Here is a 21,118-nt window from a genome sequence, read left to right as displayed (position 1 = left end):
GTTTCACTTTCTGTAGTACACCGTTTGTGATCCAGGAGACAGACGGTAGTTTAATGAGCTGTTTCCATCTCTCATTTCACTCATTGCATGTTGATGTCATTCTCTTAGGCCAGCTTCCCTACATAGCAGGAAACCTGTGTGTCATGGTTTCTAGATTTGCGTCTCAGAACTTTGCTCCAGAAAGGGACTGAAATGTGATCTCTCTGGTTCCACATTCAAAAATCCTGAGCCTGTGACTGTCTCATGGGTCAGGTGCTCATCTCTAATCGCTCATAGCTACAGTTATTAGCTATTTCTGTGGGCCAGGGATTGTTCTCAGCACCTTACACATTTTGTCTTATTGAAGTTTAAAAATGACAGTATGAAGTAGGCATAGATGGCAAGCCAAATCGTGTCCTGCCCTGTATCACACAGCTACAGTGTGTTGGAGCAAGGATTTGAACTCAGGCATTTGACTTTGGTGCCCTGTATGCAGTTTAATTTGCTGACTCTAAAGATAATGGACCTAATGTAATAATAGCTCCAGGGCTCCCCCGGGGCTGCAGCCCACAGGCTGGGAATGACTAACTTAAAGGTTTAGAATGAGCTATATTACAAAAGTAAGTTGAGTGGGTAAATTTCAGTTTCTACAGTGTGAGGTGGTAAGAAAACATTACTCCCACCCCTCTGCTCTGTGGATGCTAGTAGCAGCACGCAGCGGTTTGGAACACCCCTGGCTGTGTCATAGTGGAGGGGATTCCCTGGTGTACTTTCACACGCCCTTTAGATCGGGCTCAGCCAGGGGAGGGACGGGAGCAGGTGTTCTCACATGGTTGCAAATGGGACTGCTATGTATGTGTGCAAGGATAAGGGTGTGCTGCTCTCTAGATGTCTCTTGGGAAATCATGCTGAGAGGTCTGTTCCCTGCAGCAGTTTGCTGTTCTCTAGTTCCTTAAAGATAATTGATTTTAAGTACTTCTGTAGATTGTATATTGTAGTTTTCTCCCAGTGATAGTGACGTATTTCATTCCAGGGAGAAAGCAAAAGGCCTTTTTTTTTTTTTGTAACTCTTTTCTCTCTTTCCAAGATTATCCCGAAGGCAATAATTCAAGTGATTATCTTGTTCAAACAACAACGTATCTCCCGGAAAACTTCACATACTCACCATACCTCCCCTGTCCAGAAAAGCTGCCTTATATGCGTAAGTCGTCATCTAATTTTGACTTAACTGTTTACTTGTGTTACAATAACAGTCATAAAAACCACATGATTTGAGTGCAGCAGGAGCAGGTCATGTGCACCTGGGTGCAAATGTTTATATTATGCAGCATGTTATTTGAACTTTTATTTATTTATTTATTTTTTGGCAAAGCACTTTTTGAAGGGGGATGATTGAAAAGCTGAAGAAAAATACAAAGGGGGAAAATGACAAATACCCATATTGTTCCCAGCCAGTTTTAAAAACTAATACTTCGGCTTACCTATGTCCAAGTTCTTTTAAAACAGTGCTTAAGAGAGCAATTAATGTGTAGTCTCCTTTTGAATATGTTATAATGTTCCTGATTAAGCCAGTCCTTTTTGACCACCATCCCCAGTGCTGGCTCCCCATTCCTTCCTCAGAAGTAACCTCACCTCTACTGAGAGTTTGCTGAGTATTCTTTCCGGTTATGAAAATTGTTTTTTACATAGATAGATGTCTGTATAGAAAATAGATATTGTTTCAAAGGAGAAATTATGTAAATTGGTCTATAAAGTACATTTCATTCTTGTAACTTGCTTTTTTACATACTTTTTTGAGAACTACCCGTGTTGTTACATATAGATCTAATTTTTTTCCCTTAACTATTACTGTGTGGTACGTCTTTGTATAAATGTATCACATCTCATTTACCTGTTTCCCCACTGATGAACATTTAGGTGGTTTCAACATTTTTGCTATCACAAAATAGCAAAAAATATATATATATATTTTGGTATAAAGAACAACAGAGTGTGAGTTTTCCTGTGCGTATATGCATGTGTACTTGAGGGTTGATGGCTAGTGGTGGAATTGCTGGGTAGGTTGGCTCAGGTTTTCCAGATTTTGTCAATTGCTCTCAAAAGCAGCTATACCAATTTATATCCCTAACAGGAAAGCATGAATATACCACTTTGATATTGATGGACTTTTAAATTCTTGCTAATCTGAAAGATTAACAAATGGTTTCTCGTTGTTTCAATTTTCACTTCCCTCATTCCTGGTGGGTTTGAGTAAGTTTTCCGATGTTTGTGTTTTTAAATTTTCTCTCCTGTGACTTGCTGGCATCATGGGCTTTATCAGTTCCTGGTTGGTTATTGTGTGTTGGTATTGATCTGTAGAAATTCTTTATATTCTGGCAGTGGCCTGTTGTCTGCTATGTGTTTTGTAAGTATCTTTTCACATTCCCAGGCTTCTTGTTTTATTTTGTCTTTTATTTTATGGAAGTTTAAAATTATGACCTTTTCAAATTTTTTAATAACTTTACTTAGGTGTTTTGCTTTTTTTTGGTCTTAAACCTTTTCTTACCCAGAGGCCATACAGATAAATACCTTTATTTCCTTCTAATGATTTTACTATTTTGTTTTTAACCTTTGTGTGTAATATGTGGTAGTGATAAAGCTACTGTACTTTAAATATATATTTTTTAAATTATGAAGATAATACATTATCATTATTTAAAAAAAAAACACTATACTGTACTGTCAACACTCAGAAGCCACATGGCTATTATTTTGGCTTTTTTTTTTGTATATCTTCTACCCCTGCCCCATGATTTTTAAGCATACTTTGTACATATAGGTTTGTATCTTGGATTTGATATAAAGATTTAAATAAACATCTTTTTGAATTGCTTATTTATCCATATTCTGATGTATTTTGTATCTGTGTTTTTTATTCTTGACAAGAGCTTTTTTAATTGAGGAAATTAGCCTTTGCCTATCATATTTGTAGGATTTGTTTTAGTTTATTGTTGATAGATATTATATATCAATAATAAAAAGAAAGATTGACCTTCTAATATCATCTAAGGCAATGGCTTTCAGTCTTGGGGGTACATCAGAATCGCCCAGATCATCTTGTCAAGCCCCATTGCTGGTCCAGCTCTCAAGAGTTTCAGACTCAGCAGGTCTGGAGCGGGCCTGAGAATCTGCATTTCTAACAAGTCCTGCAAAGTGATGCTGTTGCCGCTGAGCCTTGGGCCACGTATTGAGACCCACTGATCTAGAGTAGTGGGCCTGGTCCCTGGTATTTAAGAAAAAAAAAATTCTCAGGTGATTCTAATCTTGCTGTCTCTTTGCTGTACCATAATAAAGAATGGAACTCAGTGATTTTTGTGGTTGTCATTACTTTGTTATTGCAGCCTTGTTTTCCTAAAAATGAATACTTTTGTCTGTGTAATACTGAAACCACTGGGTAATGTTCTGTTGAAATATTGATTACAATAATTTCATCTTCATAATTTTCATATTCAAGGTTTATAGTTTTAGGAAATCTTTCTGTTCTTGGTTTAGTTGCCATTTTCTTTAATTAGTGCTTTATGAGTACTAATTAAACTCTATTTCAGAGCATCTGTCTGCCACTTCCTCATTCTGGTACTCCTCTCCTCCCGCCCCACAGCCCATTGTACCATCTCTGTTGTGGTGCCTGAGAGATTGCGTCGTGCGTGGCTGCTGTGCACTGCCTTTTCACTGGGGGTGGGGAGGGGTGTCAGCACTACTGCCCCTTCTCTCTGCTTCCCTGGGATCCTTGCATTCTTTTATAAGAGAGGATCACACTGGTGTGGCCAGCCATCTTTTCACAGCAGTCCCTCTCATGGGCTGCCAACTTTGGGTCCTGTCCCAATTTTGTGCCCAATTAGTGGTGGCCATGGTGGCCATGGTGGCAAGGTGATTTGGTAGAAAATACAGCCACATACAGATAAGGCTTCAGAAAGGAGCCATGGGTACAGCCAACATAACGAGGCTTCTGCCAAGAGAGCCTTGCACGAGCTGCCCGACAGAGCACTTCACTTGTCCTGTGACCTCCACAAAGTGGAGGCTTAGTTTACCTACCTGTAAAACCTGGGATTCCAATACCATCTGCAGAGTGTGGTAAGGATAGAATGAAGCACAGTGCTTGAAGTTTGATAGGTATTAATTTGATTCTCCCTTTCCTTCTCCCTCCTTCTTTGGATAATAGAGCCAGACTTTACAATGGTCAAGGAAATGAGACACCTAGGAGAAATGTGTGGAGTTTAGAAGTTTTATTATTAGCTATGTATCCTTACATTTTTTTACTTAAAAAGATAGTTTTCATTGATAATAGAGAACAATGCAATAAAATACATAAGTATAAAATCTTATAATAGTTACACAAAATAATTGAATATGATTCTTTCCCAAATAATAATTAGAAGGGATTTGTGTAAGAATTAGATCTACTTAGATGAAAACCATTCAAGTACAAGTGATATTTACTTATAGTCACTAAAAGTGAAGTTAAGGCTTAACACTGGTGTATTTGATTATTCTGTTGTAAACTTCCTTGATTTTTACTTAGTATAGCAATGGAAACACTGGCACTGGATTTCTGTAAAAATAAAGTGAATTTTTCAAACTAGAATATAGATAAAATGTGTTTCATACATTTCAGCAGTGTTTCATATTCAATAGTGGCCAATTACACTATAAAACCTATTTTAATGTGTATATTTTATATGAAGAGTATGAGTGAATACTTCTTTCTCGTATGTTAGTATTTATAGATTCTCCAAAGGGCAAATCCACATTCAGCTTTATTGCATTTATGTAAGATTCTTTGTGCTAACAAAGTAAAATAGAAGTTTCACCTTGTCTAAGGCTAAAAATTAATAAGTGCTTAGTGTGGATGTTTTGATTTTAATTTTTATGGGTGAGGTAGAAATGGAAAATGTCAATTGCATACTCTGCATTAGACTGAAAATAGACTTACCTTTAGTTTTCCTATCTTTTAATTCTTATTCAAATAGAATACGTTTGCAGTGACCTTTATATATTCTGTTCTTACTATTTGTGGAATAGTTCCCTTTATGGTTTAACCCTGATAGTTTCTATAGTTGCTAACCTTATGAATATAACAAAAGCTCCAAGGACTTCTTGAGATGGATTTAAATAATTCAAATGAAAATCAGCAAAGAAGGAAAAGATAAGCAAACAAACGTCAGCAAAGCTCAAATAATGCTAATGTAACAAACTGTCATGCATATGTTTATTGTAAAAAAGAAAAATGAGATAGGAGCCATTTTAGAGTCAACAAGTCATTGATGAACAGCCGCTGTGCAGCGGTCCCTGTGTTGTTCATAGAAGCAGGCACGGGAGAGACAAGACTGAACATGGTCATGTGTGTGGCAGCTCGGAGCAGGTAACACACTTGGAGAAAGGCATGCTATGAAAAGGTTATGAGGCTGGGCGTGGTGGCTCATGCCTGTTCCCTAGCAGTTTGGGAGGCTGAGGCAGGTGGGTTACTTGAGGTCAGGAGTTCAAGACCAGCCTGGCCAACATGGTGAAACCTGTCTCTCTACCAAAAACACACACACAAAAATTAGCCAAGTGCAGTGGTGCATGCCTGTAGTCCCAGCTACTTGGGAGGCTGAGGTGGAGTATCGCTTGAACCTTGGAGGCGGAGGTTGCAGTGAGCCGAGATCGCACCACTGCACTCCAGCCCAGGCAACAGAGCGAGACTTTGTCTCAAAAAAAAAAAAAAAAAGAAAAAAGGTTATGAATGTGACAAAAGGGAGACAGCAGTTTATTCTGGAAGGGAAAGGACGATGTCAGAGAGAGGTGTCATCAGAACTGGGTCTTGCAAGATAGCTGAGGGAGAACAGCATCACCACAAGGGAGGCTCTGTGTATTCCCGGACTGGAGAGTGGTCAGCTCTGCCCAGAGAGGGTGTGTTAAGTGGCGTGTATGGGAAATGAAGCTGGCTAGAAGGGTCTTGTGTAAAGGACTGAGGAATCTGAGGGCCTTGTGGGTTCCATCATTCCTAGGCATCCATGAGGTGAGCTTCAGAGGGAGAAGAGCCTGTGAGCTTATATGCAGACAGTTGATTTATGAGCCTGTATGCATTTCTCTCAGGTGACAGTGCATGATTTTCAAAGGGTCTAGGGGCAAAAAAAAAAAAAAAAGTAAAGCAAAAATAAACAAAAAACACCACTGCTTTAGGGAAATGGAGAACCATCGAAGGCTTTAGAGGTGAATGATGGACTAGGATTGTATTTTAGGAAGATTATTCAGATAAGAAGCTGAACAATGGGTGAGAATGGAGAAATACTGGGATCAGCAGGAGACCAATGAGGAGCTTGCTGCAGGAAGCCGATGGGCAACAACAAGGGCAAGTGCCAAGGCTGTGGCATTGGAGAGAGGAGAAGGCACAAAAAAGAACCTACAGGGTGCCATTGGCCAGATGTGGCGACCAGTTGAGGGGTGAGGGTTAATTTCCAGGTTTCTGACTTGGTGACCATGAACTGAAGTGTGATACAGAGTAACCGTCGCATTTGGAGGATGGGGAAGTTAGTGGGTTCCGTTTGGGCTGTTTTGTTTGAAGTTCAAGAGAGTTAACTTGGGGTCTGCCTTTCGTAAGAGATCTGGACTGAACATTAGAGGAAGTGAGATGGGAAGAAGGCCGAGAGTGGGTCCCTGAGAAAATCCGTACTTGTGAGGTGAGTGGCGGTTAACAGAAGAAGGGGAGACAGGAACCTAGAGAAGCCAGAGGGTGGTGTCTGGGGGGCCAGGGAGGAACACATCCCAGAAAGAGACTGCTGTGTCTTGTCACACACCTCCAGACAGCAGAGAGAGTGAGGAACTGTGAAAGGGCCACTGAATTTGGTGCAGAAAACGAATGGAGAACACAGCAAGCATGATTTCAGTAAAATGATTGGGAAGGAAGCAAAGCAGACTCTTGAGAAGTGAGTCAGATGTGTATGTAGACTGTAGGTGAAATGAGAGAAGTTTGGCGCCAAAGGGAAGGAGATTGGGGTAAAGGATCTGGAGGAGGTGGAGGTAAGGGAAGAGCCCTTTAGGAAGAGATGGACTTGAGCTTGTTGTAGGCATCATGGAAAGAAAGGATGGAGAGAAGAGGCCGGGCGCCGTGGCTCACGCCTGTAATCCCAGCACTTTGAGAGGCCGAGGCGGGCAGATAACGAGGTCAGGAGATGGAGACCATCCTGGCTAACACAGTGAAACCCCGTCTCTACCAAAAATACAAAAAATCAGCTGGGCGTGGTGGCGGGCGCCTGTAGTCCCAGCTACTGGGGAGGCTGAGGCAGGAGAATGGCGTGAACCCAGGAGGTGGAGCTGGCAGTGAGCTGAGATCACGCCACTGCACTTCAGCCTGGGAAACAGAGGGAGACTCCATCTCAAAAAAAGAAAAAGATGAAGAGAAGAGAACTGGGAAGGATGAGGGAGAAGCACAAGGGAGGTCTCCATAGAGCCAGGTTAGAAAGTGAATGGAGACAATGCCTCAGGTTGAAGAGTGAGCATGGAAAGCCTCAGGAATGCCTCCTCCTCTGAGGAAGCCCGCAGTTTATTTGGAGATGAGGTGGAGAGGTAGAGTGCTCGTGCCTGCTGTGTCTATTTTCCTAGTAAAGCAGGAGGCCGTGTGTCCCTGAGGGGATGGCCAGGAAGGACTGAGTAGCTTGAAAGGGAGGAGTAAGTATTTAAAAAGTTGTCATAGGGAATGAAAAGTGAAGTCAACTAATCATAAATTAAAAGGTGACTAACAGGTTATCCTAGAGAGCCCCCCACCCCACCCTGGTGGAGTCACAATACAAAAAAAAGTGACACTTGTTTTTGCTGAAAACTTACTATGCTTGAGGCAATATGTTAGGTATTGCCACCCAAATGATGGGATTAATCTATATGCTTACGTGCTTTCTTTAGTGCTGTTTATTAGGTAAAGAATTGGAGCATGGATAATTGTCGCTGCAAGGATGGGACCTGTAGCTCAGGTGTGGCAGGTTGAGGGGGTGGTAGATAAGGTGTTTGTCAGTGTGTAGGTGCTGTGATCGGGTGAAGGTCATAGAGCTGCATTTCTCTTAAGTGTGATTCAGATGACCTACACTTGTTAAAAATGCAGCTGGGGGCTGGGCACGGTGGCTCACGCCTGTAATCCCAGCACTTTGGGAGGCCGAGGTGGGTGGATCACAAGCTCAGGAGATTGAGACCATCCTGTCTAACACGGTGAAACCCCGTTTCTACTAAAAATACAAAAAATTAGCCGGGTATGGTGGCAGGCGCCTGTAGTCCCAGCTACTCGGGGCTGAGGCAGGAGAATGGCGTGAACCCGGGAGGCGGAGCTTGTCGTGAGCCGAGATGGCGCCACTGCATTCCAGCTTGGGTGACAGAGCAAGACTCCGTCTCAAAAAAAATCCAGCTGGGATACCTGTTAAAAATGCAGCCTCTGAGCTAAACCCTAGACTGCAAAAGTCAGGGTTCTTGGTTGCAAACCACAGAATATACTTTATCTGATTTAAGAGAAAAAAGAATTCATGAAAATATATTAGAGAGCCCAGAGACAACCTGGGTGGCTAGAGAATTAGGTTGAGAAATTGAGCAGCCAGAACAAGGCTCAGACCGCTTTGAAGCATCTCCTGCTGCCACTTGTCAGGGCTTAAACCTCCTACCAGCATTGCTCAGGTCTGGAGACCAGAAGTGCCACTTCTTGGTTCCTGTAAAGCTAGAAGCTTTTGCCACCACTTTGGGTGCATTTGGTCATATGACCACTCCTACCTGCTAGAGGGGTTTGGAGAGTGGGTTCTAGCTTTCTCCTTTCATAGGCAGGACTCAATGGTGGGTAGTTCAAGCCGTTGAAATGTGTTCAGTTAAAGCCAGTGGCCATAAACGTGACCCATGAGCTTCAACTGACATAGAAACTTTGACAATGTGGCCAGTCAGCTGCATTTTAAACAAGCACAGCTGGTAATTCTTAGGCACACATCAAAATTAGCAAACCACTTTATACGGAGGCCAGTATGGATATAGCAGAGAGGACTTCAAGTCTTCATGGAATTGACGAGGGGCTTCATGGGAGGGGAGTGGGAGAAGGTGAAAGAGAAAGAGGCTTTAATGAGAGGGTGCAGTGTCAGAGTTGAATGCCAGTCATTTCTAGGTGACTGTGATTCAGGGTCTGGACACAGCTGGGTGTCACTGTGAATTCACTATTGTGAATATTGCTGCAATGAACATAATAGTGCATGTGCCTTTTTGGTAGAATGATTTATTTTCTTTTGGATATTTACACAGTAATAGGATTGCTGGATCAAATGGTAGTTCTGTTTTATGTTTTTTGAGAAATCTCCAAACTGCTTTCCACAGTGGCTGAACTAACTTACATTCTCACCAACAGTGTATAAGCATCTCCTTTTCTTCCCAAGCCTCGCCAGCATCTGTTGTTTTTTCGCTTTTTCAATAATGGCTTTTCCTATTGGTATTTGATGCTGTCTTATCGTGGTTTTAATATGCATTTCTCTGATGATTAGTGATTTGGAGCATTTTTTTTATGTTTGTTGGCTACTTGAATGTTTCCTTTTAAGAAGTTAGTATCTTTTGCTCATTTTTTTAATGGGGTTGTTTTTTGCTTGTTGAATTGTTTAAATTCCCTATAGATTCTGGATATTAGGCCTTTGTTGGATGCACAGTTTTGCATAAATGTCTTAAAGAAATATTTTAGCACCTGATGGAGCCAGGGAGTAGAAATGCAGGTAGGTGGAAGCAGGGATGAGACAGGAATCTTCCTACTCATTCATTCATTCATTCATTCTGTGTCCAGGCATTGCCCTTGGCAGTGGGGATGTGTGACTAACGCTCTGTCTTATGTTTAGAATGCTCAGGTTTGGTTGCTTCAAGAAAGCTTGAGTAAGAAATCGTTTGTTAAGCAGAGGTTGTAAAATTTTAGAAGTCGAGAAGCTTAAGTAAAGCATTTGAAATAGGCAGTGTCTAGTGTTGGCTTCAGAAGGGACAGGAGGTGACCAATGGCTGGATGACTCATAACTGTTCAGCCTCAGAGCTGTGCTTAGGAGGCAGCACAGAGGCTGTGGGAGGGAATGTCCCATCTTATCATAAAAATGCTTTTCTAGCTTTGGAGAGGAATTTACCCTAAGGGACATTTCTAGGGGAAATTCAGGTCTTTCTCTGACACTGTCATCAGCTCTTTGAGCTGTGAACATTTAAAACCCTGAGGGTAAAACAGACAAAAGCCAACATATCCAGAATTAGGTTTTAGATATCAAAAAATAGATATAGGCTCCAAGCAAAATGAAATAGTTATTTAAAACTATTGATTTATAGAGCAAACAACTCTCTGGAGATTATATGCCTTAAATTTTACTTGAAATGTTAGAAAAATATAAATGTAGGTAATTCATAGGTTTTGAATATTTGTTATTTTAAGAATTATATTTTAATAGAAAAAATAAAATCCTAAATCATGTCATGTGATACATTATCATCCACAGCACAATAAGCCTGTTGTTTGGGCCCATGCATGCCTGGCTTTCCCAGATGGGCAGCATTGCTGCATATCTTGCAAATTCAGCATTAGGAAATTATAGTAAATGTCCTACATAACCAGTGGTGCAACTAAGTTACCCTCACACATGACAGAAGCAGTTTGGCACACACGACTGGAAGGTAGCTTCCAGCTGACTTGAGTTCCCTGTCCTTCACCTTGACCCTCTAGGTACTTGGCAGCCCCTCCGCTCTTCAGACACTCAGTTCTCCTGCTCTTTCCTTTCTAACCCCAGTGCCATCTTCAAAATAGTGAAATTCAGTATTTGGTAAATTATATTATTTACATTTGCTGATTGTGATTACACTGCTGGGTAAATGGATTTCAGTCAACATATTTATTTTCTGATCTTTAAATCTCTAACTGGGAAAGAAACCACTTGTGCCAGTTAAAAATCTCAGATTGATACTATCACATCTGGGATTAAGAACAACAACCAATCTCAGATTCACCACAGATGAGAGTGAAGATTGGCTCTCCATGGAGTTCAGTGGATCTCTTCAGTTGCCTTGAAATCTCAGCGAGTGAAATAAAGGGGACTGGACCAGTTGATGGTGTCCTTCTTTACAGGAAGGACATTCCCTCTCTAGCTTCATTCATAGCAGGTGGTTTTCCGATGCCTTTTGTTTTGTTTTTAAAGCAGTGGAAGGCTTTCTTGAGTGAAACCTAAAGGGGACAAAAGAGTACGCGAAAGAGATGAAAGTGGCTGTGTTGGGGGAGCCTGAGTCCTCCCTCCTCCAACCACAGGATCCCTGAGAGAGGTCCTTCCCAAGGACGGTTTGGAAACCACACCATCATTAGTTTATCTGCAGCATACTTCTTCCCGGCCACTCTTTTTATAACATGCCCTTTTCCCTTCCCTTCCTATGTACAGGATCTTCTCCCTAATACCACTCCCCACAATGATGAATGTTTGTTCTTCCTCTCTCTCTGATCACACTTTCGCTGTTCCCAGTGGTGGCAATACCTGTCCTGGGAGGCCTGTCCTCTACACTCCCCAGTATAGCGATGTTGCTCTTATCATGGGTAGCATGCCACCAGGTCAATCTTTAGCCTTCAATGAACAAATTACTAGGATTTCAGAGCAAAGGGCAACAAGCACATAGGAAAGCTCCTGATGGACTCTGAGGGGTGTGGATGGGGTGGGGGAGGCGCACAACCCCGAGGAGTGTGAACTTAGGATACCTCAGGCATGGGGATAGTGATGGACAGAGGAAGCCCTCTCTATTGAGGGAAAGAAATAAAGCCTGTCTCTTGCCAGCACACATGCGTTGGAGATGGAAATTAAACTGCAAATGATGCTGGAGAAAACTGCTGACAATAATGATGATTACAGCTGTTGAAGCAATAAAGCTGGAAAAAAGACAAAAAATGTGGTTTAACAGTGCAGAAAGAATACCAGCTTCAGTTACTTATATGAACTGCTTATTATTTAGCCTAATTACTATCATTTTAGCAATCATGCATACTATTAAATGTATCAGATTTATTTGTGTAAATTTTATTTGATTACAATGTTAGATTCTGTTCTTTGTCAGCTGAGTCATGATAGTCTGTACTTATGTTTACTGATCAATCTTACATTTTACTTACTCTTTCTCTGCGAGTTCATAGGTTTCTCTTTCTTTTAGATGAATCTGACCTTTCTAAGATTAGCTAGTTTGTGTATCTTGTCACGCTGAAGGCTGAGTGTTTGGTTATAAAAGACTGCTTATGTTGTCAGTAGAACAGGCAGGCATTAGAAGATTGCAATTCTTTTTCTAACTTATTCTGGGAAGCAGGTATTTCGATGTAAAATAATCTAGCATGCCTGCGTGGAGGCTACTGACAGCTCTGCCTGGTTAGGATGAAGTGGGGACAGGAAGAGAGGCCATTGTGAAAACTCCTAAAATATAGAATAGCAGGAGCAAAGAGGCTCTCTAGAGAGGAACTGAGTGTTTTTATGTGAAATTGTGGCCACATGAAACTCAGAAGACTCGAAATGGGAAACCTCAACATTTGTTGGTTTGTATTTTATGAGATGAGGTAAGAGAGAAGAATTTGGCTGGAGGGCGCTCCAGAGCAATTTGTACCTATTTGGAAGTTAACGGATGACATTAAAACTGCTAAAAGATGATCTGTAGTTTCAATAGCCTTTTACATCCTGTTCTAACAGTGAAGTCATTGAAGATAGCATTGCTTTGAAGGGATGTTAGTGATCATGCAGCTATTTTAATTCAGGGGGAGATAAAGAGGCTTCCTGATTCTTAGTTCTCTTTTGGGGTTAACAGAAGTGGTTTTCCATTCAAGATTCATTCCTGTTTCAATGGTATACATTAGAAAAGCTACTAGTAAGAACACCTCCAGTAGTGTCATATATTTGTTAATTTGGAGAACGAGTGCCTGTTAGACCAGGAATATCTCAGAAGTGGTTTTTCAGTTTTGTATGCTCAGAATCAGTGCTTTGAATTGTGTTTGCAAATTCCCTCTCTTAAGAAATGTCAGTAGGTAACAGTGATAGTAGCTAACGTTTGTTGGTTGTACCTAATGTCTGACACGGCATGTGATCCTTCACACAGATGATTTCTTGGAATGGATACAACCACCTTGGGAGGCAGACATCACTGTCCTTTTTACAGAGGAGGAGGCTGAGGCACAGAGAGGTTAAATCATTTTCCCAATAGACAGAAGCTAGGAATCACTTCCCAGTCAATCTGACTGCTTATTTCATTGTTAAGTACTGTGCCATTGTGTCCCCTGTGTTGGAAATGTTAAAAATGGTATTAAAATATTTGAATAGTTGTTAAATTGCAGAGTTAAGTTATAATGACATGCAAACATTTTCCAAATAATACTAAATTATTCAATATATTACCCAAAAGCAAAAAGGTTTTTGAAAAGAATCTGATTTTCTTTGGCCAATTTACCAAACATAGTAGGGTGACCATATATATTATCATTGAAACTAAAAGTGAAAGGGAGCGCTATTCATAATCTTGTGGTGGTAACAGGAGTAAACTGTATTGTCCTGGCAACTAAGATATGCCATCACCCTGCTGATTATTATTTGTTCTACTAGATCTTTGAGGCAAAAAATATTAAAACAATTCTTTACATTTTTAATTTGTAGGAGGATTCCTCAATGTCAATGTAAGCGAAGTCAGTTTTGATGAAATTCATCAACTCTTCTCCAAGGATTTAGATATTGAGCCAGGGGGTCATTGGAGGCCAAAAGACTGTAAACCCAGATGGAAGGTGAGGTAAATTCTTTTCATAAGCAATTTGATTGTTACTAAGCATTTGAGGAAAGAATGTGCTTGATTCAAAATACAGAGACAAATGTCTTTAAGTCTTGATAAATTTAAAACATCAAAAGTTTTGTCTTTAATGTTTACTATTTATAATTCAAATGTGATTTAAGTGTTATGTGTGAAGACTGTAAATGCACCTGTGTAGAACAAAATAGATGCTCGGTTCATTCTCTTTGAGTTCCTGGTAATAAATACGTGACTTGAGTTTGGCTTGGAAAATAGATTTTTTTGTTGTTCTGTTCTGTTTGGAAGAGAGGCTGTGAGTTCCCTGCCTCCTGCAGCTGTCCCTAATGATTACTGACACCTGCAAGCATAGCCTCATCAGTTTCTGAATTGTGAGAACTCACTGGGAGGATATTAATATCCCGATTTTCAGTTTGTTCTCGCATTGGGGTCTTCAAGCTCTGTTTCTCAGAATCCAAGATTATAAAGAGGCTGCTCAGAGATCACTGTGGGACTTGAAAAGTTGGACTTTGGGCTCTTCTTGGCTTCAGAAGGCGCAGCCCAAGCTTTCAGTCTTTTTGATATGTCAGAATTCTATTCAGTGTTTTGTTTGAAAAACTGTAAGGGGGTGGGTTTGCCTCTGCTGCTTTAAAAAAATCGAAAGCCATAATTTAAACCAGACTTGCCCTCAAAGCTGTGAAATTGGTTAACAAGTGCATATTCATCTAATGTTACTACGTTTGAGTAAGAAATAACATTTATGTAATTCCAGTGAAAACTACAACTGATAAATCAAGTGTTATTTCCTAAAGGATTGTGATATAACCTTGATCTGGAAACAGTTTCAGTTTTATCTTTTAAAAATTAGTATACTTCTAGAATATTTGTATTTTCACCTCCCCCCACCCCCTAAAAAAACCACTAGTAGGAAGGAAAATCATGTGCTGTTAAACTCATGAAAAAGACCCTCTGACTTCATCTACCATGAACTCTTCGTGTTTGAAGATGTGTATTATTTGTATCTGTATTCCCAACACAGAGCACGTTGTCTTGTGTAAGGTAAGCACTAAACACAGTTTTGTTGAATTGACTCTATAAGGCAAATAAAAGCCTTTTTGGCCTTGTTACAAATGATTCAATAAATGGTCAGCTTTCTTATTGCCTTGAACAAGTTGTGAAGCTGCTTAAATGGATTCCAGTACCAATTTTAGCAAAACATTTAATTTTATAATTACCTTACACTATTTCCCAGATCAGATTCATTTAACAAATGAATCTCTTCATATTTCTTGATTGATTTTCCTCACATTCGTAGCTATATGAAATGCGGCCCAATTTACATACATTCCACCTTTTAAAAATAGCCTGGGCACATAAATTATTTTTAACACTTGGGTGCTGAGTGTGTATATTGAATGCTAATAGAAAAAGAAGCACACTCAGTCACCGAGGCTGTGGGATAGCATGGAGGTTGATGCTCAGATAGTTGTTTGTACAGAATATAGCACACCCCTCAGGTGTGCTCTGGGTAGCATACTAGTAGAACAGTTTAGGATAGGAAAAATGAAGTATTCTTCTCCTGTTTCCAGTGATCTATACCAGATGGATTTTAAATTTTTTGTTTGTTTTCTTCTCATTTTCCAGGAGACAGGTGTATCACATGAGTATTTCCTACTTAAAGATATTAGTAGACTGACTATAAACTATATATGATTCAGTAGGTAACAGTATGGAAAAGAGTTCCTGGGAACAAACTAATTCAGGGATCTAAGGTTCATACCTGTAATCCCAGCACTTTGGGAGGCTGAGGTGGGCAGATCACTTGAGGCCAGGAGTTTGAGACCAGCCTGGCCAACATGGTGAAACCTCATCCCTACTAAAAATACAAAAATTAGCCGGGCATGGTGTGGAACATGCCTGTAATCCCAGCTACTCCGGAGGCTGAGGCGTGAGATTTGCTTGAACCTCGGATGTGGAGGCTGCAGTGAGCCGAGATCGCACCACTGCGCTCTAGCCTGGGTGAGGGAGCAAGCTGTCTCAAAATAAATTATTTTATTTAGGAACTATATGATAATGCTGCTTTTATTTTCAACTTTTAGCAAATCCTTCTCAGAATATAGTCTTTAGTTCAGAATTACACAGCTAAAGGTATGAAAGGAATTTTGGAGATGATTCAGAAGTGAGCTGTACTCATATAAATATTATATAACTATCATCTCACTAAATATTTAGTTAAATGGTTTCTCCCCCTACCCGTCCCTGCCTGCTTACTGATAATGTTCCATTCTCATATTGGAACAGTGGAGAGAGAGGGAAATAAGAAATAACTAGATTTATGTTAAACATCTGTCATCAACTTGATTCTTAATATTTGAGGCCCCTTTTTTAAATGAGAAAAATACCAATGCAGTTAGTTGATGGCAAATTAATTAGAACTGAGATCTTTCAAAACTAGTAATTTTGGCTGGCCAACCTGTTGAGACCCCGTCTCTACTAAAAATACAAAAAATTAGCCGGGCGTGGTGGTGCAGGCTTGTAATCCCAGCTACTCGGGAGGCTGAGGCAGGAGAATTGCTTGAACCCAGGAGCCAAGATCGTGCCCACTGCGCTCCAGACTGGGCAACACAAACAAACAAAAAACCACTAGTAATTTCAGCAATTCCTAGGTATTCCTGAATGCTGCAGGTTTAAGTAGAAGATCTGCGCAGGTTGGACACCTTCTGGGGCAAGCTTGTATCTAAAGAAGAACATGAGAATGCTATGCAGGTCATTAAAAGTGAAGTGTTTACCTGTGACATTGACTTCCCATTCAGATTTCAGATGGAGGGCTTGATGAACAACTTTGGTCTATAACTTCCAGGCTTAAAGAACCAGGCAGCTGCTTGATGCTCTTGTCTACCCAGAGGCCTGGAGTTTCATTTATAGTCCAATGTACCTCAAAGATGAGTCTTGGCCTCCCTGTTTCAGAACTGCTTGAAGCATATGGTGAAAATGCTGATTTCTGGCCAGGTGTGGTAGTTCAAACCCGTAATCCCAGTGCTTTGAAAGACTGTGGCAGAAGGATCACTTGAGCCCAGGAGTTTGAGGCTGCAGTGAGGTGTGATCACACCACTGTACTCCAGCCTGGGCTATAGAATGAGACCCCATCTCTAAAAGAAAAAAAATGCAGATTCTTGAACTCAGTCCTCAAACATTCTGATTCTATTGGTGGGAAGGAACAAGAACTTGCATTTTTAACCAAGTTCCTCCAGTTTGAGAACTGCTCCTGGAGGTACTGGAAATGAGGAGGAATAGGAAGGTGAAACTAAAAACACTGAAGGAGAATGAGGGCTTACTAGCTTCTGCTTACTCAGTGGCAGATAACTAGATTCACCTTAAGGTTACCAAGCCTAAAGCCATGTCATTTAGGGACACTGTAGCTGGTGGTGTGCTGAAAATTTGAAAGCAGGACAGAAAGTTGGTGGGAAAAATTGATGTGATACACATTTTTCTTGATGATCTCCTCATGGTGTATATAGGAGAAAATAAGCAAGGGAAAAAATGGTGCATATGTTCAGCAAGATTTGTGGTTTTAAAGTAGGAGCAAACTGAATGGAATAATTTTGCTTGATCAAGAGGTGGTGAGGAGAGATTCAGGAGGATGAAATGTTGTTTTATCAGAAGATAATGACCAGATATTCTCGGTCTCCACTGGAGGTGTATCAACAAGAGAGTGGCTCAAACAGCAAATTAGGGCACATAGAAGAATGTCCTGAAACAGGCTATTAAGCCTTAAAATAAATGATCACAGAACACTGAGATCTTTTCTAGACAAAAAAATTGTAAACTATGGAGGACATTCTTCCACAAACACAAGAACTGATGTGCCAGATGAACTTTTAAGATATTGTTTAGCTGGCCGGGCGCGGTGGCTCACGCCTGTAATCCCAGCACTTTGGGAGGCCGAGGCGGGCGGATCACGAGGTCAGGAGATCGAGACCATCCTGGCTAACACAGTGAAACCCCGTCTCTACTAAAAAATACAAAAAATTAGCCGGGCGTGGTGGCGGGCGCCTGTAGTCCCAGCTACGCGGGAGGCTGAGGCAGGAGAATGGCGTGAACCAGGGAGGCGGAGCTTGCAGTGAGCCGAGATCGCGCCACTGCACTCCAGCCTAGGCGACAGAGCGAGACTCCGTCTCAAAAAAAAAAAAAAAAAAAAATATTGTTTAGCTTTATTTTAATAAAAGCTTTGCCTTAGATTTATCACATATTCACACTATTTAATAACCCTCTCATTAAAATTTGGACATCTATTTGCTGTTAGCACATTAGGTTAGCTTATTTGAATTTGCCAAGACACTGGTAATTTCTTTTATTACCATCTCAGTTTCCTTATAAGATTTAAAAAAAAAAGAACACTTGATATTTAAATACTTCATTGAAGAGATTATTGTATTAGGAGCTAGAACTTTACCTTTTAGTTATCCTTATATGTTCAGCTCATCACTCAGTCTAATTGTCTTTAATTAATATGCACTGTCTTTAATCGGGACTCTGCAGCCATTTAATAATTTCTTCCCTCAAATATCTGTAATTGGCCTTAACTGCTTTTACAGCTCATTGACATTATGTCATAGGTGGCCAACTCGTGGCCAAATTCAAAATCAAGAAGGGCAGGCTTGACTTATTAAGCTACATGTTATCACATGGATATGCTTTAGATAAGGTCAGTGGTGGGATATGTACTCACCATCTAACCTCTTTTGCTCCTTTTGCTTTTCATAGCACTTTCCCATCCTAAAAGTAAACCCCTGAGCTGGTTTGGCAGTTGTTTTGATTCGGGAATTCCTTGAATATGCTAGCCATTGGCGCTGAAGCCCAGCAGTAAGTCCCCCTCAGTATATAGTTCCAGTACAGTTGGCAGCCATTGTGCAGGGGCAGGAAGGAGGTCTTGGGTGTTGGGTCGGTATTGTTGGGGTAGCCTCATGGTCCTCAGGCTTCTGAGCCAAGAGAGACGTTATGGGGAAACCAAAAAGGAATGGGACCCAAAGTTGGGCTGGCAGGAGCACCAGACCTCTTTAGTTCCTACCATTTGCCAGATAGATATGCCGTGATTAATTATTATCATGAAAACATCAGCCTCATAGCAGCCATTGTCCCTTGTTTTTGCTATCCCATCAGCATTAAGGGAAAATGAATGGTGGAGTTCATAGTTTAGACATCTTCAATTTTACTAAATCATTTTTTGTTCTCTTTATAAATGAAACTGTTTGAATAATTTAAAAATTTCTGCCATCTATGATCCTGGTAACGTAAAATACATGGTTAAATATTATTTTCGTTTGATGATATCTAATATCATGTCCTGATTTTAAAAGGATTAGGTGCAAAACTTAAGTATTGTCAATTATTTGCATTTACTTATTTATTAATAAACTTTGTTTGGTATAGGTAAAATTTTAGTAAATCATGGATTTAATATTCTTTCACAATATTCTGTTACAACCGGTTTAGATTGTATATTTAAAAAATCCAGATTATAGAGTAACACAGAGGTATTTTGGTTAGATATACTTTCACTGTTGTGTTTTTTTGAAAATCTAATGATTTTGGAATTTATGATCTGTAGAAAACTTGCTTTAATTTCAATTTTATTAGAAAATTCACAATAATAATAAAGCTAGCTCAGCTAGGAAGTTGCTGAGAAAAGTAATTTTGAAAACACTTTAGGTTTTTCAAGGGCAAAATCTAAATTGTAAGGAGATCTAGATTATATGACAAAGTTTGGATCCAAGAAATAGAGGATTTGAATTAGTGATGATTGATGATCATTCATTTATTCTTGTATTACACTAGAACATTTTATAAATGGTGTTTTTAAGTGTTGGGTTTGAGAGTTCCATTAGATTTTTTATTTCATATTAGAAGAAAGATTAACGTACTAAGAAACTATTTTCATTTCCATGTACGTGTTTTTTCTTTTACTTTTTGTATGAGAACAAATTTCTCTGGTTGATAAAGGACAAATGTCTGTGCTGCTTACATCATCTTTTCTTGTTATGGTTTGTTACCAGTTTCATTTTAAACTGAATATTATCCTACCACTGAAATAAATTTTAAAATGTGTGAAAAACTTAATTCTGCATTTTGACTAAATGAAAAATATATTAATTATCAAACTTCATGTGTATTTTGGGACAATATCATGTATGATTGAGGTTTTTTGTATGCTGTGGCTGGAGTGTGAAGATTTTGGTTTCTATTATATTTCTGAAAATATCTCTAGGACAGAGAAACCATGTGTAAGATAGTAGATATTCAAGTGAAATGTCTTTTAAACTCAATTCAAAATCCAGAAAGTTATTATTTAGGATCTACTCTAAAACCGAGACGTTACTCTTATGATACATTCCCCTCCCTTACTTTTCATGCCCAATTGATAGCCAAACCCTGCTAGCTTACCTCTTAGATGTGTTGAAAACCCATGTACTTCGCTTCTCCTTTATCCTCCTCTTAGTTTAAGCTACCATTACCTGTTTTCTCAACGAGGGTACTAATTGCCTAACTAGCTCCCTGAGTCAATTTTTGGTCTTCTCCAGTCTGCCCTCCATATCGCCACCAAAGTAGTCTTTGCAGTCACCACATCTGATTTATCACTCTCAATTTCTCATGATGTTCATAGGTTAAAGACCACAATCTTTAGAAAGCCCTTCAGAGCCCCTTCTATCTCTCAGCTTTATAAGACCATAGCAGCATGCAGCAAGGGCTTTTTCCGTGTTTGCTTACTGTTGTATCTCTGATGAGAAAATTCATAAGGGTGTGGCTTTAAAACCATCAGAAGTTTTCAAGGATTGATTTTTATCCTTACCTCTAGGATGTGCTAGATATATTTATTTACATACATGACTATTTTGTTTTAAAGGTGGCAGTTCTCATTCCTTTCCGTAATCGCCATGAACATCTTCCAATTTTTTTCTTACATCTGATTCCAATGCTCCAGAAACAGCGGCTGGAATTTGCCTTTTATGTCATTGAACAGGTGAGAATACTTTTCAGAGTGGTCACTAAGTATACTAGAATCTAAACTCTTAGATATGGTTAGATTAAACATATTTAGGATTAATAAGGTAAGTCTAATTCTTAGTTTAGGTTTTTTGAGACGGAGTCTTGCTGTGTTGCCCAGGCTGGAGTGCAGTGGCACGATCTCGGCTCACTGCAAGCTCCGCCTCCCAGGTTCACACCATTCTCCTGCCTCAGCCTCCCAAGTAGCTGGGACTACAGGCACCTGCCACCACGCCTGGCTAATTTTTTATATTTTTAGTAGAGACAGGGTTTCACCATGTTAGCCAGGATGGTCTTGATCTCCTGATCTCGTGATCTGCCCCCC

At 40.0% G+C, this 21,118-nt stretch overlaps 1 protein-coding gene across 5 annotated transcripts in view; it reads left to right on the top strand.

Moving 5' to 3' along the window:
- Nucleotides 1-21,118, top strand: part of B4GALT6 (beta-1,4-galactosyltransferase 6) — a 63,775-nt gene that overhangs the window by 26,615 nt on the left and 16,042 nt on the right. For all 5 annotated transcript variants that reach the window (XM_055368282.2, XM_004059286.5, XM_055368280.1 and 2 more), the window contains 3 exons: nucleotides 1,067-1,180; nucleotides 13,629-13,753; nucleotides 20,654-20,770. In XM_055368282.2, the coding sequence (XP_055224257.1) occupies nucleotides 1,067-1,180; nucleotides 13,629-13,753; nucleotides 20,654-20,770 (356 nt within the window). The remainder of the gene's footprint in view (nucleotides 1-1,066; nucleotides 1,181-13,628; nucleotides 13,754-20,653; nucleotides 20,771-21,118) is intronic.

Source organism: Gorilla gorilla, chromosome 17 (assembly GCF_029281585.2).
Source record: "Gorilla gorilla gorilla isolate KB3781 chromosome 17, NHGRI_mGorGor1-v2.1_pri, whole genome shotgun sequence".
Lineage (NCBI taxonomy): Eukaryota > Metazoa > Chordata > Mammalia > Primates > Hominidae > Gorilla > Gorilla gorilla.
This window is presented reverse-complemented; position numbering and strand designations above follow the sequence as displayed.